The sequence below is a fragment of the Chelonoidis abingdonii genome, chromosome 9, assembly GCF_003597395.2.
Source record: "Chelonoidis abingdonii isolate Lonesome George chromosome 9, CheloAbing_2.0, whole genome shotgun sequence".
Lineage (NCBI taxonomy): Eukaryota > Metazoa > Chordata > Testudines > Testudinidae > Chelonoidis > Chelonoidis abingdonii.
This window is the reverse complement of record NC_133777.1, coordinates 14,798,955-14,819,934: the sequence shown is the minus strand read 5'-3', so window position 1 is coordinate 14,819,934 and position 20,980 is coordinate 14,798,955. Positions and strand designations below refer to the sequence as shown.

Sequence of the window (20,980 nt, the reverse complement as noted above, 5' to 3'; positions counted from 1 at the left end):
ATATCTGAAATATTTTCTTGAGGCCATTAAACTAGTTTCTCTTTATACTGCCTACTAGAGAGAAAAATTATACTAAATCAACTGTATAAGTCAATCCATAAATCAGTTTAATAAATGTACACTGCAAAATAAACAATCATGTTACTTCTAACAGTTGTCAAGCAAAGAATGAAACAGCAGTTCAAAGATGATGAAAAATTGCAGTTACTAAAATGAAAAATTACAGTTTTATATTTGAACACACTCACTTGGATAAAATTATAGGAATACATGATTGTCAACCAGTAAATGAGTCCTCATTTGGTTTACACTAAGCATTTCCTTTGCATAGGTATTCTAGTAGTTTAATTTTTTAACTATACAACTGTTAGAAAGAAAACTGGATTGGTAAACAAGGGTCCATAAAACCTTTGTTTTTATGTACATTAAACATAGTTAAATCTAGATGTATGGCTTCTAATTTCACCAGTGTAGTTGAAAAGGTATTTAGGGATCCATACTCATTTAGGCCCCAATTCAGCAAGGTACTTAAGCATGTGACTAGCTTTATGTGCATGAGCAGTCCCGTTGAAGTCAATGAGATTGCTCACACCCTTGAAGTGTTTAAATACCTTGGTGTATCATAGCTTGAATCATGGGTTGCTTGTTATTAAACTTGCCTCCCCTCCCATCAAAATGAAGTATTTTTAAAACCTGGGCTGCTATACTAATCCTTTTAAATGTAATTGTTCTGTAAGGAATTTTTCTGCCCCATGAAATGAAATATCAGAGGGGTGGCCATGTTAGTCTGTATCCACAAAAACAACGAGGAGTCCGGTGGCACCTTAAAGACTAACAGTTTTATTTGGGCATAAGCTTTTGTTGGTAAAAACCCACTTCTTCAGATGCATGGAGTGAAACTTACAGATGCAGGCATAAAGATACTGACACATGAAAAGAAAGGAGTTACCTCACAAGTGGAGAACCAGTGCTGACAGGGCCAATTCAATCAGGGTGGATGTGGTCCACTCCCAATACTTGATGAGGAGGTGTCAATACCAAGAGAGGGAAAATTGCTTTTGTAGTGAGCCAGCCACTCCCAGTCTCTAGTCAAATCCAAATTAATGGTGTTAAATCTGCAAATGAATTGTAGCTCTGCAGTTTCTCTTTGAAGTCTGTTTTTGAAGTTTTTTTGTTGAAGTATGGCTACTTTTAAATCTGTTATAGAATGTCCAGGGAGATTGAAGTGTTTTCCTACTGGCTTTTGTATGTTACCATTCCTGATGTCTAATTTGTGTCCATTTATTCTTTTATGTAGCGACTGACCAGTTTGGCCAATGTACATGGCAGAGGGGCATTGCTGGCACATGATGGCATATATCACATTAGTAGATGTGCGGGTAAATGAGCCCCTGATGGTGTGGCTCATGTGATTGGGTCCTCTGATGGTGTCGCTAGCGTAGATACGGGGACAGAGCAGGCAATGGGGTTTGTTACAGGGATTGGTTCCTGGGTTAGTGTTTCTGTGGTGTGGTGTGTAGTTGCTGGTGAGTATTTGGTTCAGGTTGGGGGGCTGTCTGTAAGTCAGGACTGGCCTGTCTCCCAAGGTCTGTGTGAGTGAGAGTGAGAATTTTCATGAAGTGAAAGTAACTTTCATTGCCTCAGCTTTAAACCAAGAACACAGAAGCAAAGCCTCAATACCTAAGCCACTAAGCTATCCACTCTTTAAGTCAAAATACTTCAGTGAGTTAATTGTGCTTCCGTATAAATTGCATTCAGTTGTATATTGTTCCATTTGAACACTAATTGAACAGTGCAAAACATTCTAGATCAGCCTGGTGTTACATGGATGGAGTCTGTTTCCATGTCTTCACAGGGAAAGGGGTTAAAAAAAATTGCCACAGAAGTGGGAGGGACAGGCAGTAAGTAAGTAACTCTACATTGTGCTCCCCTTTTCCCTGAATATGCACAAGCTCCTCAGTATGAGCACCACTTGGTCTGGGTTTTGTGGGTTCTTTTAGTGGAAGGAGTTGGAGTAGGCAAGGGGCATAGAGCGAGCATGACTCACCACAGCTGGCTTCCCTTCTGATGTAAGTGGCAATGATTTCTCTCTACAACTTCTATCCCTTCTGGAGTGGAAAAGGTCGGGGGCAGCAAGTGGGCATTGCAGAAATGTTGCTGTCAGGCCTTAGGGGCACCCCAGACAGAAGTGATGAAGATCACATCCTCAGGAGCTGTGGAACTCATTTTTCCCTATGTACATTTCATATCCACAGAGCTTTCCCGTAGTGCCTCTCTCTCCTTTCTAAGAGGCTATAAACCCATCTTTTCCTCTGAGGGGAACATGCAGCTCTAACTACCCAAGGGGAACACACCAGAATTTTACAGGTGATTTCGCTCTTCCTCTGGGTTCTTCCATGCAATGACAGCACAGAGGCCACTATCATTATGTTTATTAATTTTTAAAAATCACCTAAAATGAATGGTCTCTAAAAGTCACAAGAGGTAAATTAACCACATGAAAAACTACACAGCACAATGCTGCTGAGACAATTTAACTGATGCAATAATTTAAGAGAACTACAGAAAGTCACCTCTTTCCCTGTCACATGGCAAAGAACTCACTGTACTGCTTGCTTAGCAACTTCCACTGTGCTAATAAATCTTTAAACTATTGCAAACGTGATTATAGTCAAAGGACATGTTGATCTAGTAGGACTCACCAGTCAACAATAGAATCAGTGAACCAATATATAATAATTCTGACATTATATAATTGTTAAGGCTCATTTATTCTTCATCCAAAAATGAAAACTGCAAATGTTTCATAATGTAGGTGCTTCGTTCACATAATTATTTTGGAAGTTCCTAGATACTTTGTCAAATCTTTTTTTAAAATTTTCCCAGTATTTTTTTTTAAACACAATACTGTACTATATTTGCTTTTTTTTGTCTCTGGTGCTTCCTGATTGCATATTTCCAGTTCCAAATGAGGTGTGTGGTAGATTGATCAATTCATAACTCTCAGGTTCTACTGTAGTTTATTAACCGCTCGCCCCCAGCATCGCCCTCCCAGCACTGTCCTCTGGTGGGGCTGCTGTTAAGTCTGTAGTACACAGACGGGGAGACAGCTCCGTGGAAGGGCTGGGGGTTCTGCTCCTTTCCCTGGTGCAGCAGGAGGAGGACAGAACCACCCCCACAAGTTAACATGAGATGGATCATGAGGATGGGATGGGGAGAGCGTGGGGGCCCTGGGCTGGGGCGGTGAGGAGTCGCATGGAGGGTCACATGGGGAAGTCACATGCCCCCCTTAGCTGGTGGCCTCCTGCCCCCACCTCCAGTACCAGCAAGAAATTGATTTTACTTGCACCAGTGGCAACAACAGCTAATAATAAATCCCCAAATTTACCCCATCTAATAATAAATCCAAAAGCAAACAAAGTAATAGCACAACTGTCTACAGAGTTTAACATCAAATGCAGTGTGGCTACTGGAAGAACATTTACATGTACAATATTAGGAGTTGTGGCCATGCTCAAGTGTATAAATTGTTATTACACCCATTGAAGCAGTGGCATTGGACCAATTTATAGAGGGTGTGCTGAAAGCCATTGAAGAAAACTATACCCTGTATACGATGGAAACTACTTCAAGCCAAGGGGTGCTACTGCACCCCCAGCACTCCTGCATTGAATGGTCTTGCACCCCAAAAAAGCAACGTTAATCCCTAAAGGAATACGTAAGCCAGGAGGAAGGAGAAATAATGCTTTGATTTTTTTTTTAAATAACTCATTCTGTTTCCAAGTCTGAAAATATTTTTGAAACGTAAACGTTAAGATTACACTTAAATGCCTTGTCAGAAGTGACATATAAGCAAACAGATAATAACGTGTTAAATTACTGGTTTCTGTTTAAGGTTGTAGTTCTGGTGGATATACCAGGATCTGTCCCCTATTTTATACTCACATAACAAATTAACATTTTAAAATTAATAAATACATAAGTAGGAGAGTCATACACAAGTGGGTATATATCACATTTTAAAGTATTCTATATACAGGTTTTAAAATCTCCTTTTATTAATTGCATATCATAGGCCAGTATTTTAATGTCAAGGTCAGTTTCAGTATGTGTATTGTATGAGGCACCATTTTTAAAAATGTTTCCCCTTATAAATCCATAAATACCATAAAATGGTGCTTATTCTAAGCTCTAGGCATCTTTGATATATAAAACACAAACCATGTCAGAAAAAAAAATCAGCAGCAAATGCCGCCATGTACTGGCAATAATCAGTTAGCCCTTTAACAGCAATTAAAAAAAATCCCTACAAAAAAGCACTATTTTAGACCAAAGACTCCGCTGCTGCTACCATGACTACGCTGCTATCTCGATGAGAGCTAGCATAAATATGGATACGCAACCAGGGGAATCGCCCCAGCTCGTAGCATAGCCCTTCCGAGAGTCAGACATTTACTCTTCATGGGAGGTATTGAATTATTTATCAAACATTCTCATTTGGCAGGGAATCTTTGAGTTTCTGCATCTGCAAGTGATATATATTTTGGCTTGTGTCTACAAGTAATTCTTCTTGTATATGTATGAATATTATTGTGGAACTCCTAAGCAAGAAAACAGAAGATCAAAGGGAAGCTCACTGCATTGGAAACTATATGCAGTCAGAGAGGACATTTCCAAGAGACCTGGCTAGCTGAACTTCTGGCAAATCTTCAGATTCTTTAAAGGAATCAGCCGTACACTGTAGGTCACGTGTTTTATTTAAAAAAAGCCAATCCAAATTTTGATGTTATGACAATTAATTCTTAAAAGAAATAATGTTTTTTCCTCAAGGAGAATTCAGATTTTTTTTTCCCTTCTGGGCATGTCAAACTTCATTATTTCATATGTAAATACTCCCTTCTTTCCCCCCACACTTTATTTTATTATTTGGAAATAACCCAACTTTCAGATACGTCATAACTTGTATTTATAACTGGTTAATGTGTGTCATGTAAATCTTTTTGCCCGAGTTCAAATCTTCAAAATACTACTATAATAATGTGAGGTTTTGGATAATACTTACTTATTGTTTATTAAATCATTATTAAAAATAGCATTTACTAGTTCATAAATTTCCAGAAATATTGCTCATTCTCTAAATTTTTGAGCTACATGTGGACAGAGAACCACAAATACCCATATGCAGACACAAATATACAGGCTAATCTATTTTGTCTAATTAAAAAAAGTGCCTGCCACCACTGTATCTAGGCACTTGCACACATCTAATTATATTAATAAATTAATTAAAAAAGGAGAGAGCACGAGACCTCTTTGATAAAGACTATAGTTTTCTGATGCCACCTGAAAGTCACTACTCTCAAGTACTATCATATACATATTATTGATCACTAACTGAATATTTTAATATTAATCAAAAAGATGTAACAAACTTTCAGTTTCTGCGATCCACTTTCCGAGCAGGATATTCTGAGACTTCTATATTTCACATTGCTACAGTATGAGATTTACAGGGGCATTCTCATTTCTACTATATGTTCCAGCAGATCACTTAGCAAGCACAAACATGACAGTTTACAATGCCAATTACATTTACTGTAGTTATAAAATACTTAATTCAGTCATACTAGTTTTCTGTTTATTTCTGGTGCAGTAACTAAATGTGAATTCTGTTTCGTTATTCATTCGTGACAGAGTGGTAGGCAATATGGAATTTAAAGACACTCACAATGGAATTATACACTATTAAAATTTGACATCTTACTGTGGCACTGCAACTCAGTTTTAGCAGAGCTTCAACTACTGCCTTACAGACTGTTATATTAAAGCAGATTTTACCCCCCAATGCAGGTATTCTGCTTCAGAAATTTTGGGAAACAATCTGAGCAAAATCATTTATCAGAGTTAGGTATAAACTCAGCAATCAACATGCATCGTTTGTATTCAGATTTAATGGCTAAACTACCAAGCTTACAAATGAATAGGTAAAAAATGCAGTCCATTCAGTCGTGTGTGTTTGCAGGATATGGGACTTAATGCGTGTTTCTAAATACTCCCCCTGGTCTGTGTACGATTATTTTATAGACTATGAGCTATATTCTGCCATCAGTTATACCCACACAACACCATTTTCTTATATGGGATTGCACAGATCTTTCTGAAGGCAGAATGTGGTTCATTGCTCTCAATTGCTTGGACTATTATAATTTTAAAATGATGTAAGTGATCGGTTTTCCATCACCTTCCTTGAGATTTTATTCAAGGGTTTAATATCTTCCAGTGCTGGGAAGTTTTCTCAACATTCAGCCTAAATTTCACTTCCAAAAAATCATATTATTCCTAGTTATGCTCCTAAACAATACCTCTCCCTTCTTAACGTTAGCTTAAAGACAAGGACTGAAATGGAAAAAATGTGGTGTTTCCTAAACAGGCCAGCTCCAGGGTTTTTGCCATCCCAAGTAGCAAAAAAAAAAAAAAAAGCCGCCATTGCAATGTGCAGCTGTAGCGCCGCCGCTTCTGTCTTTGCAATTTGATGGCTGGTCCTTCACGAGGGAGTGAGGGACCCACCACCGAAGACCTGGATGTGCCACTCCTCACCGTTGGCCACCCCAAGCAGCTGCTTGCTGGGCTGGTGCCTGGAGCTGGCCTTGTTCCTAAAAAGGCTTGATCCAGTGCCAACAGAACTCAGTAGAAAGCCTCCAACTGACTTCAGTGGCCATTGGATCAGGTCCCCAAGGACACATATTAACTTTGGCATTGTTATTTTTAGGTCTATCTGGTATTGATTATCAATTAAATAAGATGTCAGTTTTTAATAAAAACAATGAGGAGTCTGGTAGCACCTTAAAGACTAACACATTTATTTGGGCATAAGCTTTCGTGGGTAAAAGACCCCACCTCTTCAGATGCATCTTCGGTTGCATCTGAAGAAGTGGGGGTTTTTACCCATGAAAGCTTATTCCCTAATAAATCTGTTAGTCTTTAAGGTGCCACCGGACACCTCATTGTTTTTGTGGATACAGACTAACACAGCCACCTTTCTGATACTTGACACCATGCAAGGCACTCAGTTTTTAATGTTTGTTACATTGTTATTTTTGAATGTATTAAAAACAATGCGTCTGTCTATTTCTAATCTATCTATCCTTTTTATACATGCTAAGATGCATCTCCACTTTCTGAATTGAAATAACAACACAGAATTGTTTACATTAAATGCTTATTTTGTTTTAGCAATAATCTTAATAAAGAGTAACCAATTTGATAAAATGACAGGGATGCATGAGAAAGAGAAAGTGGGTATGTCTGTTTTAGAGAAAAGTAGACAAACTTGTAAATGTAGATTAGAGGAGGCACTATATAACAACAGTGAGAAGTAAAAATTATTTCAGGTGGTTAAAGGTAGTTTAATAAGTAGTAGCCCGAGCTTCCAAAGGAAAAAGTTTTAATTAGACATCAGGAAAAATAATTCTTACAGTGGGGACAGTTTGGCAAAAAAAAGACTTTGACATTAGGGGTGTGTGATGGGGGCAGAAGTTGTTAATGTAAGCTGTGGGCTCAATCAGTCTCTCCCGGCTACACCTGCACTGTGTGTGTGTTGAAGCAGTGGGAGGGGCGGGGGCAGGAATGAAAAAGGCTGAACCAGGCAGCTCTCTGGCTCTCTCAACAAGAGAAGCCTGGCTGGAGTCAGGGAGCTGAGAGGGACTGCTGGCAGACAAAGCCTCTATGAAGGAAGGTAGGGCTGCAACTGGGAGTCCAAGGCTCTTGGGAAGGAAAGTGGAAGGAAGTCTGCCTGCCCAGGATTCTTGGTGCTGGTGAAGAGGCCTGCAGGGAGCAGGAAGACGCCTGCTCGGGTGATATAAAGTTCAAAGAAGATCTGCAGTGAGCCTGTGGAAGAAGCTTGGAGAGGGAGAAGTTGATACACTTTGATCCTGGGAAGAGGCTATGGCAAAGGCTCTCAACAGAGGAAGAAGGAAGGTAAGAAGTGGTCCAGGGATGGAGCAAGGGGTCTGTGTAGTCAAGCCTTGACTATTTATTAAAAGGAACAGGACTGGAACCCAAGGGGGGAAGGAGTGGGACTGTTGTCCCCACTAGTAGCCTACTGAAGAAGGCTGAAACTTCTGGATACCAATGGTAACGGCTAGTGAGTCCAGGGTTGGACTGAAGGCCCAGTGTAAGGCCAATGGACTATTATTTGTTGGACGATTGGTTTATCCCAGAAGTAGCAGAACTGTGTTGCTAGAAGTACCCCACCATGGGACTGCAATGGCTGTCAGCAGGGGGAGCTAAAGGAGGAGTGCTTGCTACACTATGCCCAGACACAAAGAGGGTTTGCTGACTGATGAGGCACATGCATACATGGTCTTCAATAGCAAACAAGATAAAACAATACACAGGCTGTGAGGAGATCAGTCAGATGGCCAGACAAATGATAAGGATGGAAAAGAACAGTTGGACCCATATAACTCATTAAATGTAATGCAATTTTACTCACAGGAGTTGTGCTTTCTGGTGTGGCCACAGGTGCTTTAACAATAGTACCTTTGGAAGAATCTGCTCTCATTTCTGAAGTTGTGCCTGTTTGCAAAGATCCCAGATAATCTGGTGGGGGGAGGACAACACCACCTTTATCTGCTAGATTTATAGAACTGATACTTCTGATTGGTGCAGCGCTAAAACGGGGAAAAAAGCACATAATAGCTTAATTAAAACAACAACTGATAATGGTTTGGGCCCCAGTCCAGCAAAGAACATAAAAACATGTGCCTAGCTTTTAATACACGAGTCATCCCATTGACTTCAGTGGGTCTACTTGCACTTAAAGTGTTTTAATAGATATGGGTCTTTGGTGAAAGAAGATGGAGTTTAATCAAGGCATATGAGAAAGAATATATAATGTTAGAAAATATTTATAGTATAGATCACATTACTGAACAATAAAACACTAGGAGAAATTAATTTTAAGAAGAAAAAAAGTTTATTAGAAAATGTGAACACCTTGACTGAATGTGGTGGGTCTTTGTCTAGCGAGCAGAAAAAAGCAGAAGAGACTCATTTAATGGTTCCTACTGCATTTGGATTATGAGAGAGGGGAAAGGGGGATGGATTTAACTGAGTGGAGCCCAGGGGGAGAACAGGAAGTGACCAGCGTAGACCAGCCCATTACGTGCACGGGGGAGGACAGAGTGGGGAACACTGGAGGATTTGCACTGAGTCCATTCTGGAAGGATTTCTCTCTCTTTCATCAGTCACCGGCAAGCAGCACCTCTGGGAACAGAGTCGGACTGGGTAATTGGCTGCGTGCATCGCTGGGACACAGAGTTTCTGTAACGTTTAAAGATCGTTAAACAGTTCAATAAACCGCATAATAACATTACCTTCGCACTGTAACATGTTCTGTTTCATCACTTGGCTCTTCCAGTAGTTTTGTGTATGATGATGGAAACCATCCTTTTCTGTAACAGGGAAAAAATGGACAGCCTGATATATTTGAGTATTTATATTTTTAAATTGATGGCACTGTACGGAAGAGCAGGCTCAACAGGCTAGATGAAGATTTAGCTTTTATGCCTGGTTTTTGGTGATACTGTTTTCAGAGGATTTTGTATATATATCAGTGGTTGGTAACCTGTGGCACCGCTGCTCTGGTGTTCCCGCTGCTGGCCCCTTGCCAGCTGGGGTCCTTCTGCCGGTCCCACTCAGCACCTGCTGCTGGCCTGGGGGAAGGAACCCCAGTCTGGCAGCAGGCTGTGAGCCCAGCTGACAGGAGCCAGCAGCCAAAACCCCAGAGTGGGGGCTGACAGAGATGCTCAGGCCACTACAGAAACCCCAGAGCTGGGCGGGCTGACCTGCTCAGCACATCGCCACTCTGGGGTTCCGGCTGCTGGTCCCTTGCCAGCTGGTGTTCCCCGCATCCTCACTCACCTTGCTTCAGCGCAGGCCCCCTGCCAGACAGGGTCCAGGCTTCTAGCCCTGCTCAGCCCTACCAGCCGCCAGCTCCACTCACCTCAGCTGCCAATCGGGTTCCAGCCAGTTAACAACTGATTGCTCAGAAGCCTGTGTGCAGCTTAAAATATCCAAATACATGCCAGTAGACATTGGAATACTTAGCAAGGAAAAACAAGTGCACACTAAACTAATAAGCTCTGCATTTTAATTTAATATAAAGCTTCTGAAACATTTTGAAAACCTTGTTTACTTTACGTATAACAGTAGTTTGGTTATATATTATAGACTTATAGAGAGACCTTCTAACAAACGTTAAAAAGTATTACCGGCACATGAAGCCTTAAATTAGAGTGTATATATGAAGACTTGGCACACTACTGCTGAAAGGTTGCTGACCCCTGATATATACACTTCTTTTTATATGACAAATTTGCCTCCACAGTAACACCTTCCTGGTTGCTGAACACTTCCCTCAGAATTCCCAATCAATGACAGTGAACAGGGAAGCAAAAAACTACTTGCCAATTTAAATGGACATAATGGAATCAGGTAATACATTGACTGACTTACACTTTAGTCAAGTCATGTTCCCCATAAAGCCAGCCATCCTTTTCTTCAGCTATAAGAAGTGTGATGACATCTCCCTGTGCAAAGCTAAGTAATGTCTTGTTAGTTCCAGCTGTATGTGGAAAGATAGTTTTTACTTTCTGCCTTTTCATTATGTTCAGTCCTGTGGCAACAGAAGTTGAACGCGATAAACTGGCATCATCTGAATTACCTGTTAAAAAAATCAGTGTAACAATAACCACAGGGTAACAGAGTGAAACAGGTGCCTAAAAAGAGAAAAGTACAACAGCAGCACCAAAATTTTCCACCAAACAGCTCATCCAAACTATCTATTGTCCTGGCTCAATGGTTTCCAATTACAGTAAAATCTTCACAACTGCCATTTGCAAATAATTAACATTACCACAATATTCCTTCTGCTAAGTATAGCAAATACTATGGCTAGTGCAATAACTTTAAATTAGTAAATGTAAAACATGTACAGAATTTAATGACCACGACTGGTTTCCTCTAGTGACTGGATGTTGCTAAAGTACACACTGATGAGAAACCTGACATGCTGTCATTTCCGGTTCCAGAAGACTTTAACTGTGTTCAGAAACTAAAGGCCTATAAAATCTGATTTTTCAAGCTGTAACAAGAACTCAGGTTCAGTTGAAGTCAGTGAAAGGTGCAGGGGTTTGACACCACTGAAAAAATCAGGCCATTAATGTGACTACAGGGATGTCTCAAACCTTTGTCAGTGACATAACTACTACACATAATACAGGAACTCCTCACTTAAAGTCATCCTAGTTAACCATTGTTTTGTTATGTTGCTGATCAATTAGGGAACATGCTCATTTAAAGTTGTGCAATGCTCTCTTCTAACCTCTTTTGACAGCTGCCTGCTTTGTCTACCGCTTGCAGGAAGAGCAGTCCCTTGCAGCTAGCTGGTGGGGGCCTGGAACCAGGATGGACCTGCAGCCCTCTATTAGCACCTATCAGCTCCCCCCTCCCTTAAGTTCCCTGTGCAGCAGCTGCCTGCAGTTCAGCTGTGTCCCTCCCCCCACTGCCATGTGCTGGTCCTGCCCTCTGCTTTGGAGCTGCTACCCAAGACTCCTGCTTGCTGTACCGAGGAGGAGCGAAGGAAGAGGGGGGCTAATGTCAGGGTGTCTCCCTCCCCCCTGCTCCTGCACCCCGCTTACCCCATCTTCCATAGAGCAGGGCTCAGGACCGAGGGAGCTTGCAGCAGCTGAGATCTCAGCAAGCTGATCTAATAATAAGGCAGTGTACTTAAGGGAAATGCGCATATCTCCCTCCATTCCTGCTGCCTTGCAGAGTGAGAGAGTTAACCCTTGAGAGCTCAGCCAATTGCTAGTTCATCATTTAGCAGTCAGGGAAATATCACACCCTCTGACTCCTCCACCTCAACCAAGTTTCACAATCATCATCACTGTGTATCAGTATTAAATTGTTTGTTTAAAACTTATTGTGTGTGTGTGTGTGTGTGTGTGTGTGTGTGTGTGTGTATACATATATATAATATAGTCTTTTGTCTGGTGAAAAAAATTTCCCTGGAACCTAACCCCCTCATTTACATTAATTCTTATGGGGAAATTGGATTCGCTTAACATTGTTTCACTTAAAGTCACGTTTTTCAGGAACATAACTACAGCGTTAAGTGAGGAGTTACTGTAAATGGTTTGTGTGTGTTTGAGCAGGAGAGCCAAGCATTATTTTGATTATCTCGGAGAATTTTGTGCATTCCTTAACTTATGATCTTGCCCTAGGTTTTTTTTTCTAACTTGCAGAATATAATCTGGACGTAATGTTTTAACACCAGTACAGCAGCGTATCCTAATCTTAATGGCATTTCCCAACGCTTTATGGGATTTTCCATTTGAGCAGCCAGAAACAATGAAATAGTAGACCTATTTTACCTCACACTTGTTTTTCAAAACTACTTTTGGCACCCTTTTTAAACAATGCAATATTGTTCATTTTTACTACTTGGATGCACTGAAATAATCACTTTGATTAAGAGAGAATGAGCTAAATTAGAATGCTAGCAATTTCCATTTGGCTTTACAAAATGGCAGCCCAGTATGCCAAGAATGCAAAGTGACAGTCATGTGGCTGACCAAATACTGTATTTCATGAGGATGATATTAAAACTTATTACACTTTTATCAGAGAATCTCATGAGTTTTACAGGCATTAAATAAATGTGGTCCAGCACTGCACTACTATTTTTCACCATTTTATAGATGGGGAAGTTAGGCAAAGGGAGGTTAAAGGTGGGATTTTCAAAGACTCTGTTAGCTGAAATCTACTCCCACTGAAGTGAAACATTAGGTGCTTTTGAAAATCCCACTTTGAGTCTAGCTCACAATTAATCAGGAAGTAATTGGCAAAGATTGATAGAGCCCTGCAAATCTGTGGATATCCGCTTTATAGCCACAGATATCTACATCCAGACCATGTTTGTGGATCATGGATTGGATGTGGATACAAAATTTGTATCTGTGCATGGCTCCAGAGATTACAACAGAATCTAGATCTCTTGACTTGGGCTTTTACCATAAAACGTTCTTCCCCCTTCAGTATTTTAATTTTTCTTATTAGACAGCTACCTACTGCAATATCTTTTTACTAAGAATATCACTAACATTTTGGAAAGACAATTTTTCCTTCCTCTAGGATTTTCCAGCTGGAACTCCAAAGATATATCATATAGTGACTACGGTGACAGCCAAGACAGCTACACTAATTTTTGATAGATAGCACAGTATGTCATTTGTACTTATTGTATATCAGTAGCAAGATGAAAGTGAAGCCTATTTTCTACATTAAAATAACATTTCAACAAGTAAAAACTCACCTCCTGAATTATTTAATCTTTCTGAAGGAACCTTTGGAACTGCTGGTGGATTGTTAAACATGTCAACTAAAGGACTAGTAAATGCTCTAACTGTAGGAGCAGGGGGCACTCTTCCAACCTAAAGACACAAAGTTTTATTAAGATAATATTATCATAGTAACAAAATGACAGGGACCTCTTAGATTACTTTCAGCACTGAATTCTAAAAAGTAATAACCAAATATTCTTAAATTATACAAGCTTAAAATTGTGGAAGGTCCCTAGCTGCCCAACTTCTTTGATGAAAAAAAAAAAACCTGGAGGAGTCCTCTGCCACTGGACCCACAGGAGTGCAAGGACCTTCCACACAGAACCAGTTGCAGGAGTGGGGCCTAGTTTCTAACATAAATATTCCATTCAGTTACACTCTGGTTGTTATATATTTCATCAGATATATAATCACTATTATCTTTTCAATCATTTGAAAATAGTAAGTTAGGTTTCTCTTTAATTCAGAAAAAAAAAATACTCTCTTGAAGTAAACAGGGTGCCCCCCTGTTCCAAGTATATTTCAGTATATTATGACCATTGTATGCCTGCCAATTTAGTTGAGTTTCATTCAGAAACTCAAGTGTTTCAAAAATTATTTCACCTACAAATAGGGGTCTGAACATGAGAGCCTATGGCTTCTTTTTCCTGGCAACCCAGAATTCACCGGAGTCAATGGGGCTTCGTGTAGATACAAGAATCTACCTGATGCATCTATTTACTGGACTGAGGCTCCAGTTTGTAACTCATTCCAGAATAAATCAGGTTGTTTGTTATGGCTTTTGAGTCCAAATGTTTTTGTACATGAAGAGATCAGAGAAGTCAATCCAACCTTGAGAACTTGTAACCAATACATACCATACTATTTCTCTCTGTCACTGGTGAAGGTTGTGGAGTTCCTGAGATTGGAGTGGAACCAGGCGTCTTCATATCTTCTATCATATTCATAACTTTTTCTGGCACTTTTGTGGCATCACTACACATTTCCTGCCATCCAGGCAACTTGGAGTTAAGTAAATCTGCACACTGTAACCAGTAAAAAAAGTTACATAATGGTTTGTTGTTGTTGTTTTTTTTTGGTTAAACCAACATTTGAATTGTAAAGGGCCACATTCTGCCTTTAATTACATCCGTGCAAACTCAGTGTTGTATATAGGGTTGTACATGTGTCAGGGACAACAGAATTTAGCCTAATATGAATACTGTTGCTAGGGAGTCTTTACATACAAATGTAAAGTAATGCTATGTGATAGAAATAACTGCCGTACTGTAAGACTGAGATATTGGAATATTTATAATATTTGATTTCTGGTCATAATTTATTACTACAAGAAGTAATGGATTACTAACCAAAAATACTGCATTGAAAACATTTTTCTATCAAATAAAATTTTCATGAGCTACATAATGTATTTTATATTATCTTTATCATTTATGGACCTCAGCATACACGAAGGAGATGAGTTTTGCCTCACCTAATTAGGCCCTATCAGTTTTACCTCACCTGATTAGGCCCTGTGAGTATTTGCATTCATGCCACCTATGTTACCAGCCACACTGACCTGTTTATGATAGAAGTGCATATGCTGAGTTAAACTGCAGTGCTTGTCAACCAGAAAACAGAATCTTCTTTTTTCTTCAAGTAGAGCTTCTCTGCAACCTTCAGCAATAAATCTTTGAATATCACTCTGTCGAGAACTCACAGTTTCCAAATACTAAATAATAATAATTAATAAATTAATAATGAATTATGCTCAGGCTACTCATGAGCTTGACTTTTCTTACACAACCCTACTTATCTGAGCATATCTTGTTCCTTTCTGGAATTATTTTAAGAAATCTAAATTCTTTTATGTAAAGGAACATGAAGCTTTTGCTTTAAACATCTCTTTTACATTTCAGATAATTATTTATCCTTACTATGCCCACCAAAGTAGATAAAATTGATTGTTTGCCAGTAATCATGCACATATTAGAAGAGAAAAACAAAATCCATACAGTGCAGCAGCAAAGGGAAAGAACTTCTAGCCTCCACACAGAAATGAAATAGGTCATAAGACTACTTCAGACTAGCAGAAAGTGAGCAGAACAAATCAATTTGTGTATTTTTTTTTTAAACTTCAGACGTTATTATCTACTGTCTGTCTTTTTTTTTTTTTATCCCACAGGTCCTGTCTCTGGGTTCCCATCACTATAGTCTATCAGTGTTTCACAAATATTAACAAACTTAACCTCACAAAACCACTGTGAAGTATGGAACTATCACTACCTCAATTTATGGCTGGGGAACCGAGTCACCGAGAGATTGAGACCTGACCAAGATCATCAAGGAAGTCTATGGGAGAGGTGGGAATTAAACTTTGATCTTCTGAATCCCAGTCTAGTACCTTAATCACAAGACAATCCTTCCTCTACTGAACTTATGTTATTATACAAATAACTAGAAACAGTAGCTAAACATTATGTTCAATAGACTTGGCTAAAACATTTTTATAAAGAAAAAACATTGAAAATAGAAGATAAAGAAAAAAATTAAAATAAGTAACATGAAATGAAGACTGAAGGAAGTGCAAAGAAAACTGCAAATAAACAAGTATTTGTGTATATCTGATACATACAAAACATTTACATTAAAATTTGTACCATTATTTGAAGCAACAGCACAATCTATCTGTTTACTTTCACAATGTTACTATTTTTTATTTTGCATCATAATGGCAAGGCTCTTTATAGGAACATTAGGACAGGTAATACTAAGTGATAATATATTATGTTTAGCATAACACCTTTCAGAATGAAGGTTTCCAAAGCACTTAAAAAACTTCAACTGATAGATCAACTACACACAGGTCTAACTTTACCCACTATTGTTACTATAGGCAACTGTTATATGTACACAGAGGAGTTAAGACCAGTCTTTTACAAAGATTACCTGGTGATCTTTAATTAACACAAATAGTCAGTCCTAAGTTTTACATCTCCCCTCCAAGATGGCAACACAATGTCCCCCAGTAGCATACTGGAACCTCCTGCACCTAGTCTGCCACTTGCTGATACCACCTGCTCCACTAGGAACTTGTGTAACAGATTCAGGGAACAGTGGCTGGCCCTCTGTCAATCCTCTCTCCCACCCTCCCTAGCCCCTCACTGTGTCTGTGCTTGGGCACAGTTAAGAATTCAAGCTTGTATGTACTGGAATATATAATAAGTTGCAATTAATTGTGGCCACAAGTAATAGTATTTGGATGTCCTACTATTTGATGCTGATTGTAAATCCAGTAGTCAGAAATCCAAATGCCATTACTACAACCAATAATTAATTGCTAGTACAAAAATAGAAGCTACGTTAAAAAACAAAATCCAGGGCCTGATCCTACAAAGAGTAATACAATCAATGGGACTCCATGTACAGAGTATAGGATTGGACCCTAAACCTTAACATCTGTTTTTTTTAATTACATATGCTAATAATCTTCTTAACCTAAAATAACTTGGGAAAAATCAAAAACAATAACAACTGTTTTGAAGTTCTTCTAACTGTTGCCAAATAACTAATATAGGAATTATTCTATATGATAATTCAATATATTACAGGCATAGAAATCAAGGTCAGTTTGCTCTAAAGGAGAACTTGAACTAACAGCTGTAAGTTTTCTATTACTGACCAGTTTCCCTAAACTGGATAGAAGAGAGGAGCCAATAAGTAAGAGGAGCGAGCACACTAACCTCAAATTCTTTATTCTCATATTTCATTGCGTTTCTTCCACCTTGACTTTTCCTTTTGATTTTTTTCAGCTCAGCCTGAGATTTTTCCAATGAATCTAACTTGTTTCTGTGTTCTGTTTGGTATCGCTTTAAAGTTGCCTGCAATCAAAGCATTGAAGTATCTTGCAGTGCATGCAACAATACAACTATCAGAGCACTAATGCAGGCAGCTAAGAAATCCACTGTATTGTTATGATGATTAACATTAAAGCTACAAATGTGTCAATTATTTTTCTTCATGTTGGAGAATCTAGTCAAAACAAAATTCCACTGTTAATTCACTCTCAGGTTTTTCATTTACAATTAAAATAAATGAAAAATGTTACGGAATTTGTTTTTTAAATTTAGGATTTAGATAATATTCTCTAATATATAGTTGTACATTACAGAATAACTTCTAAAATAAACCAAATAAGTTGAAAACATCCCTCAGTAGTTAAAGATCAAATTCTATGTATGCTCCTTTTGTAAATTATCATTTTAAAAAGGCACAAACAATTGCTATGGCTACACGCAATGCAAATAAATATATGAGATTTCTTTTCTGGTATTTAATTCAGTGTACTTACATTCATATATTTTACATCCAGTTCTGTTTTCTTCTCCAGTTCAGATATAATCTCTTTATGAAATTTTTTGAACTTTAAAAGTAAGCAAGTGATAATAGGGTTATTTAAAATTAAAGTAAAACAGTTCTTTTATTTCAAAAAGATTAGATAGAGTAAAAAATACTTACACTTTCCTCTAGGCTGTCATTAAGTATCTTGTTTGTGTTTGAAATCTCTTTAAGGACATGTCCTGTGGATAAACAAACACCCATTTTTCTTGTTTCTTTACAGATGTTTGAAGTTGTCAACACACAGTAGAAGCAGGATGATACCTTTATAATTAACAGTATAAACTGAACTAAGAATTTAAGCAGGGCACCTTCTTGCAATGGTTAATCATGACAATCTTATTCTGAACAAAATAATTTTATCTGGCCACAGTTTTACTAAGCAGCTTACACACATGACTTGAATAATCAATAATCTACTATCTATGTGAAAGCAACACTGAACCTGTCTTCATGTTTTCTAGCCTACCCCCCTATATGCCTGGAACTCCCTCCTTGGACTAGTCAGCAAAGCCACTGTCCTTTCTTCCTTCCTCCTTTAGACCAACTTCTATAACTGCTGTAACTACGTGAAATCAGCCAATCAGGGCAAAATCCACAAAGACTTTGAAGAGAAAACAATCCCTCCCAAAACAAAACAAAAACACAAACAACCCCTTCCCACAACAACACCCGAAACAAAACAAATCTTTCTCCCCACATTTAAGGGAGCTGGAACCATCAAGCTGAGGATATAGCTAGCCTATGTAATTGTGTGAACATATTGTTTATACCCTTATCTCTCTATCTTCCCTTCATTATTGTTTGCCATGCTCAATTTACATCTGTCTTAAATGAGGCTGAACTAGAAACCATGTCTTTTGGGGTTGTAAAGCACCTCGTATAGAGGGGACAATGGAACCTGCGCTAAATAATGTAAAATATGGGGTGTACAATCTTTTCAGGGAGAAAGATGTGCATCTCCCCCTATTTCTTGGGCTGCCCATGTCTGCCCCATCCCAGCCATTCTTCATCCCCTGCAGGGATTGCTTCATGAGATTTGGCAAAAGAAGAGAGAAGAATGTTATGGAGACAGCTGAGCTCCAGTCCCTCTGGAAGGAAATATATCTCCAGTTGGAGGATCCCCTTTGTGCCCAAATCTTGTGGGTGGAAGAGCTGGGCTATTGTTAAAGGGATTTTTATGTATCTGTTTTTCTGGGTCATTGCATTCACCTGACAGAATGCTGTGATTGTTTCTTTGGGTGTTCTTTGTTTGTAGTTAATACAGTGTGCAGGGGCAAATATCATGTGAGGTGAGAGTTGCTATAGTAACTGGTTATTTATATGCAATAAGAAAAGTAAATACAGTGCAGTTACATAAAAACACTTGTCTGGTAAGTAGATGGCATGAGGAAGCGAGCCTGTTATTTTAGGACTTCAGGAGTGGATACACTCTCCTCTAGTATTCCTGTTAACAGAACTCCATCACCACAAAGATACTGTAAATGTTAGACTGGTATTCCCAGACAAAAAACAAGATTAAACTGGAGAAAGTCTGTAGACATTTATCAATAACTTAACGGGAAAAGAAACTTAAAAACAAGAAATTCAAATTTAAGGTTACACTTACAACTAAAACTAAATGTTTGAAAACATATAAATGATGAGGGTGAGGAAAAAAAGAACTGACAGTACATTTACTAAAGGGCATTTAAACTTGCCTGTGGAAACATCTTTTAAGAACTTACTTCCACTCTCTCTGACAGCATGTGAATTTGCTGCCACAGCAACACACCTAGCTAATGGCTGGCAGCATTGTAAAGATTAATGCAGTAGATCTTGGAGCTCCAAGTACTGACAGCTATCCAACAACATTGGGTGCTGGCTCACTCTCTCATCACCCTTTTACACTCCCTTCCTTTGGGTTTCCCCTCCCACCACAGTGTAAATGCTTAGTAAAACAACCCATTCACCTGGTGCATCAAGAATGGAAAACCTGACGTGTGAATGTTGTTTTTCTTGTCTGAAACAGCACTCAGGCTGACTGTAAGCCCTCAGTTTTAGGGTTTGAATACTTAGTTAGAAACACATTTTTTTCACCCTTATTACAACATATATCTTGCTAAAATTTATCTTGAAATAAAACATATTTTTAAAATTACATGTTATTTTAAAAGTTTGCACTGGTTTAGTTTACAAATTTGTTTTCTTCATATTTGTATGGTTACAACATATAAGAGTACATTTTTAAATTAATATTTTTAAAGATTAGTGACCATCTGTTGCATAACATTTTTACCTTTTTTAAGCAAATTCAACTAAAGTGAATCTTTGCATTCTTCACTGCCGATATAAAACCAGTTTCATGCTAGAATCCCCTCATTGCTACCACTAATCCAGCAGCACTCATATGTACTAGCTGACCCATTTCACTTCCTGTTTCATGTTTTGAGTCAATATTTGGAGCAAAAACCCATAATAAGTGCACTGTGATCTAATAAGATATAAATTATAGGCCAAAATCTACCTCTGGTATAAATCTGGAGTACCTCCACTGACTTCAGAATTTGGCCTTGTGTTGTTAAAGGGTACTTTAAAAAGAATTTGGCATACTTTTAGATTATCATCAATATAGATTAAAATAATTTGAAAGTCAATGGGAATTAGGCTCCTAAGTGCGTAAGTAACTTTTGATGACAATGTTGAGCAAAGCAGCACCTCAATAACTTTACAAACCTAGGATTTATGGATATTTACATGTGGAACAATATGGACTCAAACTGCTCACATGTAGTTGCCCCATTTTCTTAGTACTGCAGGTGAAAATTGGTAAAGTTACAAGCAATTATATTTACTGAACACATGCAGAGTGCTCCACAGGAGACAGAGGAAAACATAATCCCTACCTCAAAAAATTTACAACAGTACCTTTTTACCAGAGTATCTCAAACTGTTTAACAAAAAGGAAATAAACTTTTCCCCATTTTATAGGTGAGGGAACTGAATCACCAAATGTAGTTGTACTCTGAAAATTGACAAATCAGAATGGTACTACCATGCTAATTTATGAATCATATGTGCTTGATGTACAATTACTTCTGATAACTCATCTTGGCTTTTGAGAATCAAGCTGGACTCTTTCCATCTCATTCCCTTAGTAACATCTGTGCAATCCCATTCCCATCACATAGGTTTACGGAAGTGCAGTGAATCGG

The 20,980-nt window shown here is 38.6% G+C and overlaps 2 protein-coding genes across 4 annotated transcripts in view; one reads left to right on the top strand and one right to left on the bottom strand.

Moving 5' to 3' along the window:
* The window catches only part of BRI3 (brain protein I3), a 50,602-nt gene extending 34,877 nt beyond the window's left edge, over positions 1–15,725 (top strand). Inside the window, exon 3 of the mRNA XM_032771026.2 lies at positions 15,574–15,725. Coding sequence (XP_032626917.1) covers positions 15,574–15,655 — 82 coding nt within the window. The 3' untranslated portion in view covers positions 15,656–15,725. The remainder of the gene's footprint in view (positions 1–15,573) is intronic.
* The window catches only part of BAIAP2L1 (BAR/IMD domain containing adaptor protein 2 like 1), a 62,780-nt gene that overhangs the window by 2,749 nt on the left and 39,051 nt on the right, over positions 1–20,980 (bottom strand). For 2 of the 3 annotated variants that reach the window (XM_032771022.2, XM_032771023.2), the window contains 9 exons: positions 17,907–17,968; positions 17,740–17,811; positions 17,132–17,269; positions 14,968–15,120; positions 14,264–14,431; positions 13,379–13,496; positions 10,519–10,726; positions 9,378–9,455; positions 8,495–8,672 (listed from right to left, as the gene is read on the bottom strand). In XM_032771022.2, the coding sequence (XP_032626913.1) occupies positions 8,495–8,672; positions 9,378–9,455; positions 10,519–10,726; positions 13,379–13,496; positions 14,264–14,431; positions 14,968–15,120; positions 17,132–17,269; positions 17,740–17,811; positions 17,907–17,968 (1,175 nt within the window). The remainder of the gene's footprint in view (positions 1–8,494; positions 8,673–9,377; positions 9,456–10,518; positions 10,727–13,378; positions 13,497–14,263; positions 14,432–14,967; positions 15,121–17,131; positions 17,270–17,739; positions 17,812–17,906; positions 17,969–20,980) is intronic. The other variant, XM_032771024.2, reaches the window with a different exon arrangement.